The sequence below is a fragment of the Pleurodeles waltl genome, chromosome 8 (genome assembly GCF_031143425.1).
Source record: "Pleurodeles waltl isolate 20211129_DDA chromosome 8, aPleWal1.hap1.20221129, whole genome shotgun sequence".
NCBI lineage: Eukaryota > Metazoa > Chordata > Amphibia > Caudata > Salamandridae > Pleurodeles > Pleurodeles waltl.
This window is the reverse complement of record NC_090447.1, coordinates 987,024,025-987,041,974: the sequence shown is the minus strand read 5'-3', so window position 1 is coordinate 987,041,974 and position 17,950 is coordinate 987,024,025. Positions and strand designations below refer to the sequence as shown.

Genomic DNA, 17,950 nt, shown 5'->3' with positions numbered 1-17,950 from the left:
GGTGTTGGCATAGCTCTGGAAAATAAGGACTAGACATATGCTCTCCAGCAATTACATCACTCAGCCCCTCACATGAATTAACCAAAGTACCCTTCACCCAACCATCCAGTGACTCTGCCTTGAACAAGCACCCCACATCACCCTCCTGAGACTGGTGAGACAGTACCTGACTGTCCCTGACACTCAACCCACACTCTTCTGGGATGTCTTCACACTCCATAACCAGGACTTCTACCTGGGGGGAACCCCTCTCCCTGTCACTCTCAACTAGAGTCAGTAGAGTGTCCCTCCCACCAGTAGGAATATGACTCCCCATGCCAGTTCCCCAATCCACCTCAGAGACCCTGTGCATCACTGGAGCTACCTCATACCCCTGAACCTCCTGGCGTGTGTTAACTCCCTCCTTCAAGTAGGGCACCACCTCTCTGGGCATGTGCACTTCTGCAGCATCACTGGATATACAATTGTTGCTGCCACCATTCCAGCTGGACTCAGCCCTCATGACTTCCAGCTCTTTCAATTTAAGCTCGTAAGCATAAATCATTTTTTTAATCTCTAAGTCCCTCCTCCTTTCTTCCAGGACTAAGGCTCTCTTCTCCTCAGCCCTCTTAAGCTCTGCCTCTAGCTCTTCCAGACTCCGGATTCGAGCTAGGAGCCTATCATCTCTTTCTGTTCCCTCCTCAGGGCCACTGCCCTCCTCTTTGGAGTAGTCCTCCTCCTCAGAGTAGTTATCCTCCTCAGACTCATTTGGTGGTGTTGCCTGACAACGTTTCAATTCATCCTGAAACAGGGCTGACTCAAGATCCTCCCTTCTGGATTCCTTGTTCACAGCCAGTCCCCTTTCCATGCAGAATGCTTTAAGCTGCCACTTTTTATACATAAATAGGTGCCAGAAATTGACTTCCATTCTGCAAAGGCTTCACAACCAAAAAACAAAGTCCAAAAATATTATCAATACTTCCAGGAGGACATCAGAGAACAAAAAGCAGAATCACAAGACAAGTAGTATGTGGTCACGTAGTGGTCTGAGATCAAAACAGTAGTGTACACTTAATCACTGTATGTCAAGTACAAATACAAGTCCAAATCCCGACCGCTGGTCACCAATGTTAGAAATGGGGTCTTTGGTTGACAGTCAGGTTACCCCCTGTTCAAGCAAGGACCCTCACTCTAGTTAGGATAAAAGAGAATCACCCTCAGCTAACCCCTGCTTACCCCCTTGGTAGCTTGGCAGAGCAGTAGGCTTAACCTCAGAGTGCTGGGCGTAAAGTATTTGTACCAACACACACAGTAACTTAATGAAAACACTACAAAATGACACAACACCAGTTTAGAAAAATAGGAAATATTTATCTAGACAAAACAAGACCAAAACGACAAAAATCCAACATACACAAGTCAAGTTATGATTTTTTAAAGGTTTAAAATAAAAAGAGTCTTTAGGTAGTTGTAACAACACACTAGCGCTGCTAGCGTGTAAATGTACCTGGTTTGCGTCAAAAATAACCCCGCACGGGCGGTGTGCGTCGAAAGTAACCCTGCACGGCTGTGTGCGTCGAAAACAACTCGGCACGGCGGTGCGCGTTGAAAAAGCCAGCCACACGACGATCCGAAAGTCCCGCGGCGCAGGGTGCGATCTCTCAGCCTCCGTCAGCGATGCTGCGCGTCGTTTCTCCTGCTCCGGGCGTCGGTTTTTCGGTCGCGTTTCCTGCGGCGTCGTTTCTCAGCTGCGGAACCGGCGTCGCGTCGTTTTCTCAGCCGCGATCGGATTCGCGTCGATCTTTTCTCCGCACGGTGCTCGGTGCGTGTATTTTTGTCCTTAGGCTGCCAGCCTCTCCTTTCAGGGTCCCAGGAACTGGAAGGGCACCACAGAGCAGAGTAGGGGTCTCTCCAGAGACTCCAGGTGCTGGCAGGAAGAAGTCTTTGCTATCCCTGAGACTTCAACAACAGGAGGCAAGCTCTACATCAAGCCCTTGGAGATTTCTTCTTCAAGATGGAAGGCACACAAAGTCCAGTCTTTGCCCCCTTACTCTGGCAGAAGCAGCACTGCAGGAAAGCTCCACAAAGCACAGTCACAGGCAGGGCAGCACTTGTTCCTCAGCGATCAGCTCTTCTCCAGGCAGAGGTTCCTCTTGATTCCAGAAGTGTTTCTAAAGTTTGTAAGTTTGGGTGCCCTTCTTATACCCATTTTAGCCTTTGAAGTCACCTTTCTTCAAAGGGGACTCACACCTTCTTGTGAAATCCTGCCTTGCCCAGGCAAGGCCTCAGACACACACCAGGGGGCTGGAGACAGCATTGTCAGAGGCAGGCACAGTCCTTTCAGATGAGAGTGACCACTCCACCCCTCCCTCCTAGCAGAGATGGCTAATCAGGAAATGCAGATCACACCCCAGCTCCCTTTGTGTCACTGTCTGGTGTGAGGTGAAAAACAACCCAACTGTCAAACTGACCCAGACAGGGAATCCACAAACAAGGCAGAGTCACAGAATGGTTTAAGCAAGAAAATGCTCACTTTCTAAAAGTGGCATTTTCAAACGCACAATCTCAAAATCAACTTTACTAAAAGATGCATTTTTAAATTGTGAGTTCAGGGATCCCAAACTCCACCTGTCCAACTCTTCTCTAGGGGAATCTACACTTTAATCATATTTAAAGGTAGCCCCCATATTATCCTATGAGAGAGAGACAGACCTTGCAACAGTGAAAACGAAATTGGCAGTATTTCACTGTCAGGACATATAAACCACATTACTATATGTCCTACCTTATCCATACACTGCACTCTGCCCTTGGGGCTACCTAGGGCCTACCTTAGGGGTGCCTTACATGTAAGGAAAGGGAAGGTTTAGGCCTGGCAAGTGGGTACACTTGCCAAGTCGAATTTACAGTGTAAGAATACACATACAGACACTGCAGTGGCAGGTCTGAGACATGATTACAGAGCTACTTATGTGGGTGGCACAACCAGTGCTGCAGGCCCACTAGTAGCATTTGATTTACAGGCCCTGGCACCTCTAGTGCACCTTACTAGGGACTTACTAGTAAATCAAATATGCCAATCAAGGATAAACCACTTACATACAATTTAAACAGTAGAGCATAGGCACTTTAGCACTGGTTAGCAGTGGTAAAGTGCTCAGAGTTGAAAAGCCAACAGCAACATGTCAGAAAAACATAGGAGGCAGGAGGCGAAAAAGACTGGGGATGACCCTGCATAAGCAAAAGTCCAACACAAACGTTGAAAAACAACTCAGTAAAAAGGTCTCTGGGAGTAGCTTTTCTAGATCTACGCTGACTGACCAGCCCCAAATATCCTGAACAGATTAATGGAGGCATGCAACTGCCATATGCCACCTATTTCCACAAACCCATTATGGTTACAATACTCAAACATGACAAATCGAAATCTAAGTCTAAATCAGATAGACCGCTCTCTTTTGAATACTGACACCAATGACTGCTGCTCGGCTGCTTAGATACATGCCCAGATGTCATGGCAAAGCAGGTGGAATTTATTTTCTGTGAACTATTCTACATGCGTCACGCTGTGTAATCTTTGATAAAACAATTTAAAGCAAGAAACAAAGGACAAGTCAATATATACCTGAATGTTTTGGCAAGCATGGCTGCCGTTGTTGGTTAGAATTGCAGAGATGGCCTGTAGTGTCCTTCCGGTCTCTCCCCAACTCACAACAAGACTGAAGAGGCAAGCACAGGATAGTGCAGTCAATGACTGTCCAGTACTGTCATTCATTCCTGTACATCTCACAGTGATTTCCAAAAGAAGCTGGAAGAGCGATTCTGTGGAGAAAACACACTCAAGTTACACAGGTGTGACAGTGCTATTCAGTGACCTTACCACAGTATTAGAAAAAGATGCCTAAATATTCAGTAGTCTCTGTTCAATGTCTACTAAGGGAGCACAGCAATATACAACATGATTTCTAACTTTGTCAATTTAGCTTAACCCTCCTTGAAATTATAAACCAGATACTACGAATTGGAGTCTAATACTCTAGCTATAAATTGAAACTTTTTATTTGTTTTTATTTTTAACTTTTGTGTCACTGTGCACACTCAACATTGTACCATTCGTAGTGAGATAAAAGACTAATAGTTTGGAGAAGCTGCTGCTGTGACCAGTACGCTTTGTACTCAGTTTTAATCCAAAGGCCATCTCCCTAGTTAGATTAAAATTGTTTCCTTAAAACAAGGTCAGATTAAAAGATACATACAGAAAGTACCACAGTCTATCAATGGGTGAAGCCAGTGGAATCATCTTCCAAAGGGTGCCATGATAATGCCATCCGGTAAACAGTTAAATGCTGGGAGGGAAAGGAGGCTGCATTATAACTACAGAAAACCAAAACATTAAAGCGGAAGATCCACAGTTAGTTTCTATTTCTTTTTATTTAGGCACTGAATGACACACAATAGGAAAACACAGAAACGTTCTCATATTTGTATGGTAATCTGTCATTTTGTCCAAATTTAATAAAGATAACACCATTTTCTGCCTCTTTGCTGTTCTCGGATTCACAGGGGCACAGATCCCAGTATCCAGGCACAATCGTTATGAGTGATGCACATAAAGGAACAAGTAACGTTCCTTTTTCCTCACTTGAAATGTGCCAAAAGAGACACATTTAGGACTACACCAATATTAATAGATGTACTGAGGGTCTTGTGGGAGCCGCCAATGAGGTGGGAAAAGAACTGCATCCCTTGTGTCTCCATTATATTTCAGACCAGAATTTGCAGTTAAATTCAAGTATACAGTGATGCTCTGAGTCGGAAGGAGAATTTCCTAACCTACCAGACATTTGTGGAGCTACTAAAAACAACATCTTATTATCTCAACGCCATTACTTTATTATTACCTTGGGTTACATTTACACTAAGACTTCAATTGCACTGCTGAAACACCTCACAAATTTGACTCTCCACTTCATCGTTTGACTATTAAGTTAAACAGGTAAACAGCTTCCAATTTAACCAAATATTTACAAACGTTTAGGACTAGGGTTCCAAATTTACTCCGATTCACATTTAATTCCATTAATATACAAATATTATTAAATATAAACGTTTATTAGAGCTACTTTTTAATTCGAATGCATTAATCTGAGAATAATTAAATACTTTACATGTATTAGAGATCCTTTGTACTTTAATGTATGTCATTTAAACTAAATATTTACCATGTGTCAGGGTTCTTTCTAGTTCAACTTCATATTAATTCAATTTTGAATTTTAGGGTGATAAACATTTATTAAGTCAAAAAGGAAACCTGTCTAACATTGTGTAGGATAAAAAAGAAGGGGTTAAAATAAAGGATATTTCAACGTTAGTGGACAGGGAGTTTAAGTGAAGATAGCTGGAAAGGAAGAGTGTAAATGTACACTCATTCTAATGTTGGGGATGGGGTCAAAGTAATGGTAGGTGAAAGTGTTGGTGTAGAAGTGATGGTATGCTTAAGGGGTTGTGGCTAAAGTAAAGTGACAACCCGGAGATCTGCCCAGTCACTCTCATTACAAAGAGGAAGAGACTAAGCTGAGCGGTGGAGGCTTCCTGAGAAGGAACCTTTCATGGCACTCCTAATTGGAGCTCTGAAGAAGGCTAGGATGCAGTGGGACCAGCATGGTCTAAGCTCTGTGGCCATGTCAGGGTCTGAAGATATTGCAGTGAACTGACCAAGGCATGCAGGGTGGGTTATACTAGTCAGTGCATCCAGTAGTGAGTGAAGGGGGTGAAGAGATGGGATCCAACCTTAGTACAGGGATTATGGATCCAAATCGGGATTGAAGGTTCAGTATTTGGCAGTGTTCTTGATGGGGAATTATGTGTATAAGGCATAGACTCGTAACAGTAAGGGATACTGCAATGTGTCTTTTGAGCAGCTGTAGTGGAGATGAAAGAAACGTGCATTAAAGTCACATGTGGAGTGAAATGACAAGTTGGCCCCTCTAGCAGATTCTAGTTTGGAAAACAAGGGGTTCACCGTGACTTGTACTGAAACAAAATTTTCCACTGGTGAGTTTTTGTTTTAGGAAACTGTAACTGTGGGACAGAATCAGAGTATGATAAACTGATGCCTGGACTGGTGTTGCAATAGCGGGGCAGTCAAGGAATAGTCATCTGTCACTTGCTTCTCGCAGTGGAAGCAGTCATGTGATTTTAGAATTTCTTCACTCACGTGCCCACAGAATCTAGAAGCAGGCTACTATTTTGATGGACATGTTGATTTAGTTACCTAGGCATCTGAATGTTTATTAGTAGTAGACGTTTGGGTTCTTTCCTCAGCCACCGCTCTAAAACCGAAAATCTGAACCTAATTGGCAATGAAATGCGATAGGAAGGAATTGTAAACACATAAAATTAAGCATTAGCGGAGGATACCCACTGGTATCAGGGAAAATCTAAAGCCAGAGCCTAAGTCTTTGACACTGGAAACAAAAACACAACCATGTTGAGAAACACTGAATGGATAGCCTAGAAGATAAACGCAAAGAAAGAAAACAGCACAGCTTACTTTCCATACTGGGCCTTAGATGAGACATATATCTGTTACAGAAAGGCCTTGGTAAGTGATAACATGTGCAACACCAAACCATCCATTGCGTCCACTAAAGCCATATGGATGGATAAGCCCAATTCTTAAACTCAAGCAAAACGAGCCAGGGCGATGGTGACCGATGCGTGCGAGTTCTAGGAGGACACATGAGTTTGAAAATAATAGATGGCACAGTCGATTGAAAATGAATTAAGTACAACTCAGTACAAGCTACAGAAAGATACTTGTGTTTACTGTAAAAACCATCATACAGGTCATCAATGATAACTAGCACTTAAGATTTTAGTAAAATTGACTGATGGTGATATTCAAGAGAAAGCACAGTAAATTTGTAAATTAAGATCAGAATGAAGATTTAAGTTTATGATCGTCCAGCACATTCATGACTGGAATATCTATCAGTTTCCATTATCAAATGGTTAGTAATAGTTGTATGGTGATTTGGGATGCACCTTCCTGCAGACTTTGATGAAGACTTAAGTTTGTGGAAACACATGTCTCTTGTAATTGATTTTCGCTAGTTTAGAAACACGCACATTTATTCCTGTGTGATGCAGAAGTGATTTTTATGGGGATGGAAAGTAAGCAGACACCTTCTAACTCACAATTTTTACAGTTGAAAGGGTTTCTAAACAGGGGAAAAAGTTTTCCTTTGGCTAAAGCAAAGAAATGTAATTGTGCAAAGGCCAAAACTGATGAATTACTCATTCAGTTATTTTTGATATTTACAGCACCTTTACACAAGTTTTTTGGGTTTTGCTAAACCAAAAGTCATGATCACTGAAGCTGCCAAATTAGGTTATGCCTGTAAAGATGTGCCCCCCTCCCCACCATCTTAATTTCTTCTTCACTATGCATTTGTGCAATTACAAATCTATAACTCTCTCCTTCCTCACTCCAGCGAACACTTCCTTGACTCGTGTGCTGCAGTGGAAAGATACACCACAGGAAGAAATAAAAACTCGCTTAATTGGTGAACTGCAAAAGCTGCCCCTCTGTGTTACTTTTCACTGATTGAGAGATTTTCCTGTAGCTTGCCGGTGACCTAAGACTGAGGCTTTCAAAATAACAGCATTCGTGCCATTTTAGCATTATCACTGCCAAATATTGTATTCGTTTGAGTTAAGTTTTTACATGACTAGTCTGCTCACCAGTAAACTCATCAAGTGAGGGGTGGGGGGGACGTCAATAAGGACATACTCCAAGCAGTTTCCTCTTCAATCATATTACCTTTCCTCGCAGACCCTAGTTATCATCTTACTTCCCCCATCTACCTGCAGTCATTACACCTTCACACTAGATCATAATCAGCCATTACTTGTAGTTAGGGTTTCTTCAGAAATATAGAGCCTTAGACTCCGCTTACCACTTGTGAAATGTCCCTGTATCCGGTCACTTCCTTGTGCCTGCAATGGACACTATATTGGTACTGTGCCACCATTATTAACTTTTGCAGTCTTCTATTCTCCAATATCAGTTTCAACCATACATAACATTATTTTGGGAGTAAGATTCTACCTGTCACAAGTATCAGTTTCTCATCTGTAAATGTACCACTCCGTTGCAAACTGCTAAGCGCTCAGTGAGCCTAAATGCAGCAGGCCCATTTTATATAAGGATTCAAAATGAGTACATCCTAAATAGAGAACTAATTTAGCAGAATACATTAAGAAAAACAGCTAAGCACATTTCTATGGCTAATGAAAGGGGCAATTGCTTCAAATAAGTTTTTTATGAAACCAAGTAAATAAACATTTGCAAAACTACCAAGAACATCTGGGGGCTCCGACTGGAGTCCTTCCGGCTGTTGACCTTGGAGCACATTAAGAAGAGCTTGCAGGCTTCGGAGACACAAGGATGGGTGAGAAAATCGAGTTTCTTTAATCAATTCAAACACTTCACAAAGGCCAACTTCAATGATCTGTAAAATAAGTGTAGAAATTGTGACCAATCACAAAAAAATGGTGGTCGGTATTAACAGATACTTATGCCAATAACGTTATCAACAAAATATTTGATCTGAAATAAATGTCTTCCATCTATATTACAAATTCAGTCTTTCAAACAACAACACAATCAGTATGTTTATGAAAATAATGACTCGGCTGAAAAAGAATGAGAAGGTAATACTAATTTCAATTGTCTCTACTTGGTATAAAAAATAAAAAAAAAGGAACTGATACCATAGACAGAATAACATTTAGAGTTGCCTTAACTATTCTACATAGGGTTGACAGTTTTCTGGAAAACATACTATATCCTATACATGCTCTCAGGCTCCTTGACTCAACTTCCTTCAGCAATTGTCTTCTACGTCTCACAAAACTTAAGACATTCGCGCAAGACACTGTCAATCACACATTAGATCAGTCCAAAGGAATATTTTAGTCGCAACTTTTTCCTTCTGGCTGTGTGGATGTACCCTACTGCTAACATGGAATGCATGAGGGACCACTTTGCATCTGACTAGTACACACTGCCATCACACTTAATTCTTTGCCAAACCCATGTATTGAGTGCATCGATCAAACCCTTTTAAAACTGTGTTGCACTAAAGCAGGCACTTTTGTGTTGCATTTGTCAGCAAACAAGTGTGAAGGTCAATCCTGTTCGGTTTGCCAATGACTGTTTTTATAAAGTTATGCACAGAGATCACTGTGCCCAGCACGTGATTTCCTACAACAAAGGGATATGGTTACATCAAGCATAAGTGAATACACCAGTTCACTGTTTCAAGAAAAGTCCCAGAAAAAAAAAAATTACTTTAGAGTAAAGGGAGTCTTCCCCACCACTAGACATCTGCTAAAAAAAAAAAAAAATCAAAGAGCACCTCAAGCTGAATAGTTTAAATTAACTGTGCCCCGCCTTATGTGCATCACGTAATTTAAATATCCAATAAAGAGATGAATTCCCTAAATGGATTCCCTTAAACAAAAAAATGATATTCAAGCCTGAAAATCCCAACAGATTTCGAGGAAATGCCTCACTGGAAAAATGCTCAATGTGAGATTGCAAAAGGAAATAAGCAGGACAGCATGCAAAAGAAAAGCTCAATACAGTACCAATTGCTAAAGATCGAAATCTATTTTTGATTTGCAAAGAGCAGTACTCCGTTTTGGCAACAATGGCTGGAGATTCAATACGAATGTTTATCATTAATACGCTCAAATATTAATGGATGCAAACAATGGCAGCTTAGTACAGAGCAGTAAGAGAGCACAGTATTAAGTAGAATGCAATCGATGTGAAAACATTCACATTTTCTATACGCGCTGTACAGCAACAGGATTCCCTGACATGATTAATTGCTTAAGCTGTGTGATCAGAGGCTTTGCCAGTGGTTTGCCTTGAGCGACATATGACTAGTCATAAAAGCCTTTGTAACGGCTGCTGAACTAGGAACTTGACCAATTCTGTGCAAAGTCTATCAGGGGCCGTGTTGAATATATGGTTACGCTAATCCCTCTCTAAAGAGGCAGCTCTGGCTGTTTAGGAATGGCATACAGAGGCATTGGTATAGAAAAAGGGAGTGGATACGAAAATGGTTTGGGACTGTCTAATCGCAAATATACTCTTGTGGATAGAACATGAGGGAAGTTAAAATGAGGAAGATAGACTCACCTGAACAACAGAAATTTTGTTGCAGTTATCTTCAATTTTTAGGCCTTCGCACGAGCCAGATACTACTTGGTATTTACATTCCGTGATTGTTTTGGACCATTACTTAATCAAGTGTCTCAACCAGAGCTGACTTATTAGCAAGGTTCTCAGGGCTCCATACACTACATTTCCTGCCTCATTCTTCAAATGAAATACTTAGATAATACTTTAACCACTATGGAACTATTTCGTAGGCACGTGTGTCAAATGCCACGTTTCCCGTGATTACCTACTTCCAGCCCTGGCACTCTCTGGTCTTTTAGACTGCCCACCACATAACAGGGCAGCCTTACTAACTAAACGCAGCCTCTGCGCCATAGGCTTCAACCATGTGCTGCCTGAGGGTTCATTCCAATCATCAGAGATGCCAATGCATCCCATCATTTCCAACTTGCTAAAGAGAAAGGTGGGGTAAGTAAGCTTCACTGATCCAACTCTTCCTGTGAAGAGTTGGGAAAGGAGTGGTGGCTAACAGGAGCTTGGCACTGCTGTGTTAATGCAAAATATTACTTCCTGGAAGAGAAGTTGCCACAGGATGGACTAGAGTGCATGTGACTGAGGTCACCTTGCTGTAAACAAATACACTGAAACATGCACTATTTGCACACAGCAGAGGAGAAAAGTATGTCTATAGTTCCTCTTGGGAGAATTCACCATGCCATCAAGCATTTGGAAGAAAAAAAAATAAGTTAACAAAGAAAAAAAAAGATAATGCATGTGCCCTCACTAGTGCTAATAATGTCTAACAGATGCTGACTGGCGTTGGCTTATAAAAGGACAAGATTTTTGTATGAAACATACTGTCGGTCAGGAAGGTTGAAAGACAGTCTGAGACCATGTTTACCCTGAAACATCACCCTTAAACAGGTAATCACAACTCAACTGTCAACAGCATGATACAAACTGTATTTATTATTTTGTAAACAATTTTATTTATATTAAACAAGATGTTATTTCATTCCTCAGCTGACAGATAACTTGAGTCTGTCAACCGTCACACTGCTTTTTAGTTCAAGTGTGCAAGCGCTTCTGACCTGTTGTCATCTATTCTGTGGGCTTAAACCACACCCATCTCATGCCCATCACTTTAATTCGTTCATGAGCTTGCTTTGCAAATTCATTTGTTAAAGGCATGCATACATTATGCATTTTCCAGTGTTTAGCCCTCCTCAAGAGCACCGGCCAACTACAGTTACACAGCGTTCGTGTTTTATGCATGGTTTCTGAACTTTTTTTTTTTTTTTTTAGGTTGACATTCTCTTTTGTCTCTCCCCTTCTGACTCCATGAAGCTTTTAAGTCTTACACAGCGCAAACTCAATCAGCAGTATTGGAGCACTTTGCATGACTCCCAGTTACTTCACATTGTACAGTGTTTACTTTGTTTCCCCTTCGCGCTCCATAGTGCTTTCAAGTTTTATACAGCGGTAACTCCATCAGCAGTATTGGGGCAATTTGCAGGACTACCAGTTACTACTTCTTTTTTGTTCTGTTTTTCCGCCGCACTCGTGGCACTTTCAAGTTTTACACAGCGCAATGGGCACTATTGAAGCACTTTGCATAAATACCAGTTATTTCTCATTGTTTGTTTTGTTCTTCCTTCACGCTCATGGCGGCCGGAGAAATTTCAAGTTTTACACATCATAATGGGTAGTATTGTTTGTTTTGGTTTTCCTTCGCACTTGTGGCGCATAATATATATATATATATATATATATATATATATATATATATACACACACACACACATATACACACACACACATATACATACATATACACACAATAAAATAAAAACAAAGCTTACAGGGACGTTATTGTTAGGCTCACATTTTAAACGTACAAAATCATAGAAATGTATCTGTTATAGTTAGTTATCTCAAGTAAACTAACTCATGTTGTAGGATGACTATAACTTGCACCCCTCCAATCACAGTTTTTTCATCAAACATTTTACTCCAAATATTACATTGATATTATCAATTATGTTATCAAAGATGCCATGAGTGCGGCAATGTGTGTATTCATTAGCAGCATGGCGCAGGTGTGAGTTGTAGTTACCTTAGCAGCCAACTCCTCAAACCACCCAAACTTTGGCCGGGGGGGTGGGGGGGTGTATTTTTTTTTGGGGGGGGGGGAGGGGGGGAAATAGCCCCCAGCTGATTTCAGCCCCGGGGACACCATCCCGTGGGACCCCGGCCTTAATATATTTTTGAGGGGTTGGGGGGGGTTGGGGGGGGCTGTGTGGCACCCCTCTCCAGGTTCTCTGCCCCAGAGACTCCATCCTCTAGCCTAGACACATCCCACCCCTTGCCTGGATTACCTCGGCCTCAGGGACCTAATCCCCAATGGTCTGGCCATGTCATCTGGGTGCCCCCTAGGGCACCCAGTCAAAATGGTTGGGGACTGCGGGGGGAGCCTGAAGGCATTGCTGTCACCGAGTGTGATCTGCTAAAGATGCAGCTACCTCTCTGTGAGAGCGATAGTTTTTACTGTTTCCCTGCCCGCATGACTGCATGCAGGGAAAACAGAGGAAACCTCCGATCATAGCAGGTAATACCACCAGTAGGTTTTAGAGTTACGACCATGTTTCCATAGAAATAGAGCTTTTTGACTTGCCTAAATCTTTGGCGCCATTTGACAATTCTCAAATAAATTTTCCCCCAAAAAGGTGCTCCAGAGAATCTTATTAAACATGGAAAGTTTTGGAGTGATCCATCAAGCGGGGACAAGCAAAAAAAAGGGAGGAGAGTGGGGGTAAAAAAAATAATGTAAAAAAAAAAAAAAAAAGTGTGTTTCCCATTATAATTCCCATAGGAATTTTGAACACAACTACAGCCCGAACTGCTGGACAGAATTACACCAAATTTGGCAGAAAGAAAGGTTCAGTACACAGATTTAGGTTTTGGATATTTGGTGTTAATCTCTTCAATATTTTTTGAGACATTCATGAGAAAATAAATTTGTATATCTCAGGCCGTTGATCCGCTGCGATTTTTTCTCGCCGATCACTACATATTCACAAATGTGTGCGCCAACAGGAATGCTGTGATTGGCTGGCCGTGACCTGACCAGAAAGTTGCAGCCACCATTTTAGGTAATGGGACAAGGTCCCTGGAGCTAAAAATATAAAATGAAAGGTGGAATAAGGGGTAGGGTGGAGGTACCCTGACCCAGGGGTGTGATATAGAGGTCTTTGAGGGACAAATTATGAACTTAAAAATATTTATATTCATGCCGCACAATATTCGCAAATACTAAACATATTGCTAGTCTTAACCTTTGAAGTCATTGTATGAAGAGACCAGCTGGCAGCTCCCACCAGGCAAAAGATAAAGCCCAAAACAGCTCCTGCTGTCAGAAAGCCGAGTTTGCATCTGTTTCCCTGCACATAAATATGCGTGCAAGTAAACAGATGAAAACATTGCTCCCCCAAGACGCAGGGAGGCTCCCCTCACGGTCCCGTCTCTCTCTTTCTTCTATCATGGGATGGGATATATATAAAAAAAAAGGAGGGAGGGAGGGAGCGAGGGAGAGATTGAAAAGGTCTCTCCACGCAATGTCTTCAAAGAGTAAGATTAGCAATTTGTTTGGTACAAATGTAATACTTACGTATGGATGGAGAACGTTACAGAGTCACTTCTGGCCTAATGGTCAAGGTCTTGTGCTGTCATTCAGGAGGTTGAAGGTTCAAATCCTAGTATCCCTTGGCAGTGTGTTTGTTTATTGACCAGTGTTTTGACTGTTAAACCTTCTTAGTAATGGAATATTCTGGTTTCTTTCCTATCACATACAGAGGCTGAATGTCATAGATATGTCTGGAAACAGCAGGGTAAGGAGTCACCTGGGGTGTAATGGTTAAGGTCACAGACACCCCCCACCCACACACACACACTGAAAGTTGAGTGGTCTACTCCAGATGTGTCATTGGTCTTTTCCCTGCTTTAATCTGATCTTCAATAGTTAAAACTTTATACTGATAGGTTATTTCACTTGTTTCAAATGACAAATACACTTTTCTTTTTCATTTGTCCTAAAATATCTCATTTTATGTATATCATTCATCAAACCCTAAATGGCTGTCTCTCTGAATTACTCTCTCAGGGCTGGATGGTTGTGGGGGGTTGGCCTCGGGCCAGGCAGGCCCTGCAACCAACCCCACCACACATGGCCAAAGGTAATGGGCAGTGCAAGGTTGGGTGGTTATAGGGGGTTGGTCACAGGGCCTGGCCAAAGGCCATGCGCAGTGGTGGTTGGAGTAACGTATAGCAATGCAAATTACTTTACATTAAAAAAACAAATATATATATATATATATATATATATACATATATATAAAGTTTCAGGGGCGTTTTAGCTAGGAAATAGAATTAAAAAACATAGAAATTCACTTTAAAAAAAAATTAAGGTTACAGGGATATTGTAGGTAGGTTCTGAATTTACTCATACAAAAACATAGGAATTCAACAGTTTATAGTTATCTCAAGTAACTATAACTTGCGCCCTCGCCATGCACTGCTCATTACCCCCAAAATTATGGCACTCATAACATCTTTGATAACATCATTGATAATATAAGTGTATTATTCGCAGTAAAAGTTTTGAAGAAAAAACTGTGCATGGCAGAGGCGTGAATTCTAGTTACATAAAGGAATGAGTTACAGTTACTTGAGATAACTATAAATAGTGAATTTTTGTGTTTTTGTACAAGTGAATTCAGAACTTAACTGTAACGTTCCTGTAACCTTTAGTTTTTAAAGTGAATATATATTCTCTTATTCATGGCGCTGCTGTGATGCACTGCATACCTACACTGAGTTACTTGACCACAGTGACATGTTACAGCCACAAGACTAATTAAATTATACATTAACACCTATTACTATTGGTGGATCACAAGGAGAGGTATGTCCTCCAGCCTATCATGAATTGACATCATTTGGTTTGACTAATTTAACAATAGTTTTTGATTGGTCACTGAATACAATTTTATAGGTACTTTTCAATTTAATTGAAGTGTATCCAAAGAAGGTAATTATCTAAATAACAGGACGTGAAAAACTGGTGCCATATATGTTAAGGCATTGTACATATTAAAAATTATGTACCAACCTTTATCAATATTAAGGATACAAATGAGCCCTGGAAAATTATAAATATATGTTTTCAGGTTCTGCTATGTATGGCTCATTGCTCTGCCCAGGCACAGCATAATTTGAATAGTACCCCTACAAGTAATTTACTTACGTTTGGTAACTGTATTACTTTCATATGTAATTTCCATATTAGTTACAGTTGTAAGGCGATATAATGTTGATGTACTACAGACTACATAAACCAATATAGGATTTAGCATTTGATTCCTAATGTATGTTCATAATACAGATGGTTTATTTAGAGACATGCTATATGACTGCATTTTGTCAATTATAGCTTTTTAGTGGAATAGAATTAAAATGTTTTTTTTTTTTTAAATTTGCCTAGAGACTAATATGTCTCACTGTGCCCTTGACGAAGTTCAAAATTGAACTGTTAGCTGCAAGTATCTGTACAATTGATCACAAGCAAAAGAAGAATGAATGTTCAATGTGACAAGCAATACTGAGATAACCAAACTCTGAGACCTCAGGAGTCAATTTGGGTGCCTGATTTGTCCATGGTTTTGTGTGAGAAGACCCGGGTTGAGGGGAAGCTTCTTGTGAGGTACTACAGAAAATTTGAGTAATCTGGTGAACCATGGTTGTTGAGCCCAAGTGGCAGCTATTTGAATGGGGGTATGAGACGTCTGCAGGAGTTTCCAAAACAACAAACGGAAGAAGAGGGAGAAGTGAAAAAGTGTAGCAAAAATCCCTGGCCAGTTCATCCATAGAGCATTACTTTCGGATAGTGGGTGTGGGAGCCTGGAGGCAAAGTCTTAGCATTTTGCTTTGTCTACGGTTGCAGGTCTATTTGTGTAAACCCCTGTAGGAAAGTCACTCTTTTTGGCATGGTTACCCCGTTCCCCCCACTTTTTGCCTGTGCGCTTAGACTGTTTTCACTGTATCATGCTAACCAGGACCCCAGTGACTGTGCTCTCTCCTCTAAATGTGGTTGCTTTGGTACCCTTTACACCCCACAGTTGGCATACTGGTGTACCCCCGCAAGTCCCTAGTATATGGTACTTAGGTACCCAGGGCACTGGTGCGCAAGGGGTCCCCCCCCCATGGGGTGGTGCATGTATTATGCCACCCATGGGAGCCCATATAAACTGTCAGCAAGTCTGCCATTGCAGCCAGCGTGAAAAGGTGCATGCACCGTTTCACTTCTGGTCACTACACCAGGTCACTAAGTCAACCGTATGGTAGGACCTTTCAGTTCAAAGGGCTGGGTGCATGTTCCTGTGTGTGGGGGCACCCCTGCATGAGCAGAGGTGCCCCTACAAATCCCAGTTCCAATGCAATGGACTTCCTAAGTGCAGGAAGCCATTTTACCATGTCCTGGCCATAGGTCACTATCTGTGATCCAGCTACATAATGGTAACTCCAAACCTGGGCATGTTTGGTGTCAAACATGTCAGAATCATATCATAGTACTAATGCCAGTATTGGTGGCATGATTCCATGCACTCTGGGTGCTGCTACCAGTCATCCAGGGTTTGCGAGCAGCCCATGATGCTGCAGTCCCTCAGACTGGTTTCTGCCATTCTGCTACTTGACCAGCTCAAGCAGCGAAAGGCAGAACAAAGATTTTCCTGTGGGAGAGGGGATGCAACACCCTTACCCTTGGAAATAGGTGCTGCTGGGGAGGGGTAGCCTCCCCATGCCACTGGCTTGCTTTGAAGGGCACATTTGGTGCCCTCCTGCATTATCTGGTTTGCACTAGTCCACGGACCCCCGGTCCCTGCTCAGATGCAAAACCACAAAAAGGAAAGGAAGTGACCACTCCCCTGTCCATCACCACCCCTAGGGTGGTGCCCAGAGCTTCTCCAGGTGGCCACTTGATTCTGCCATCTTGAAAACAAGATGGGCAGAGGCCCCTGGGAGCATCTGGTTGGCCAGGACAGCTGAATGCAGAGTGACCAAGCCCCCGGTTATAGCTATTTAGGGACTTCCTTGCGGGTGGGTCCCAAGATTCGTTGTGCAAGACGCCATCAAGACATCTCTGCATCTACCACTTCTGCTCCTGGCCACCAGAACCACTGCTGGACTTCACAGGAACCAAACATGCCTGCAACTCCAGAGACGACCTCGCCTTGCAACATTGTTTCACCGGCTCCTTCCAGCAATTGCAACATTTCCACGGCTGTGCATCCTCTGGGGTTGGCAAGACTTCAGCTGCACCAAAAAAGCAAGACAGAATCTCCCTTCGAGTGAAGGAGTCACTGCCCTGCATCCTCCGGCACCTAAGGCATCACCGTCCGGCTGCTGGGATCTGCTCTCTGCTTGAACTGCGTGGATCCTCCAACACAGGTGGTAATTCTCAGTGGTCCTCTCTGCCTTCTGTCCAACTTGGGAGATGGTGAGCACATGCCTCTCCTTGCAGGACAGAATCCTAGTGCATCGCGACTCTTGCAGCAACCAAGGCTTGTTGACTCCTGCGCCGAGGGATCTTCAGGCTCAAAGTAGCCCAGGCCTCCAGCACTTCATCCTTGCAAGGACAGTCTCCTCTCTCTCCTGCTCCAGCGATGTGGCACTCATTTCCGGTTGTGCTGACTGAGCCTCACTGCAAAATATTGTCCT

At 42.3% G+C, this 17,950-nt stretch overlaps 1 protein-coding gene across 17 annotated transcripts in view; it reads right to left on the bottom strand.

Annotated features, from left to right (window-relative positions):
• The window catches only part of MYCBP2 (MYC binding protein 2), a 1,769,078-nt gene that overhangs the window by 1,623,042 nt on the left and 128,086 nt on the right, over positions 1-17,950 (bottom strand). For all 17 annotated transcript variants that reach the window (XM_069205243.1, XM_069205245.1, XM_069205247.1 and 14 more), the window contains exons 4-5: positions 8,342-8,495; positions 3,605-3,801 (exon numbers count right to left, since the gene is read on the bottom strand). In XM_069205243.1, the coding sequence (XP_069061344.1) occupies positions 3,605-3,801; positions 8,342-8,495 (351 nt within the window). The remainder of the gene's footprint in view (positions 1-3,604; positions 3,802-8,341; positions 8,496-17,950) is intronic.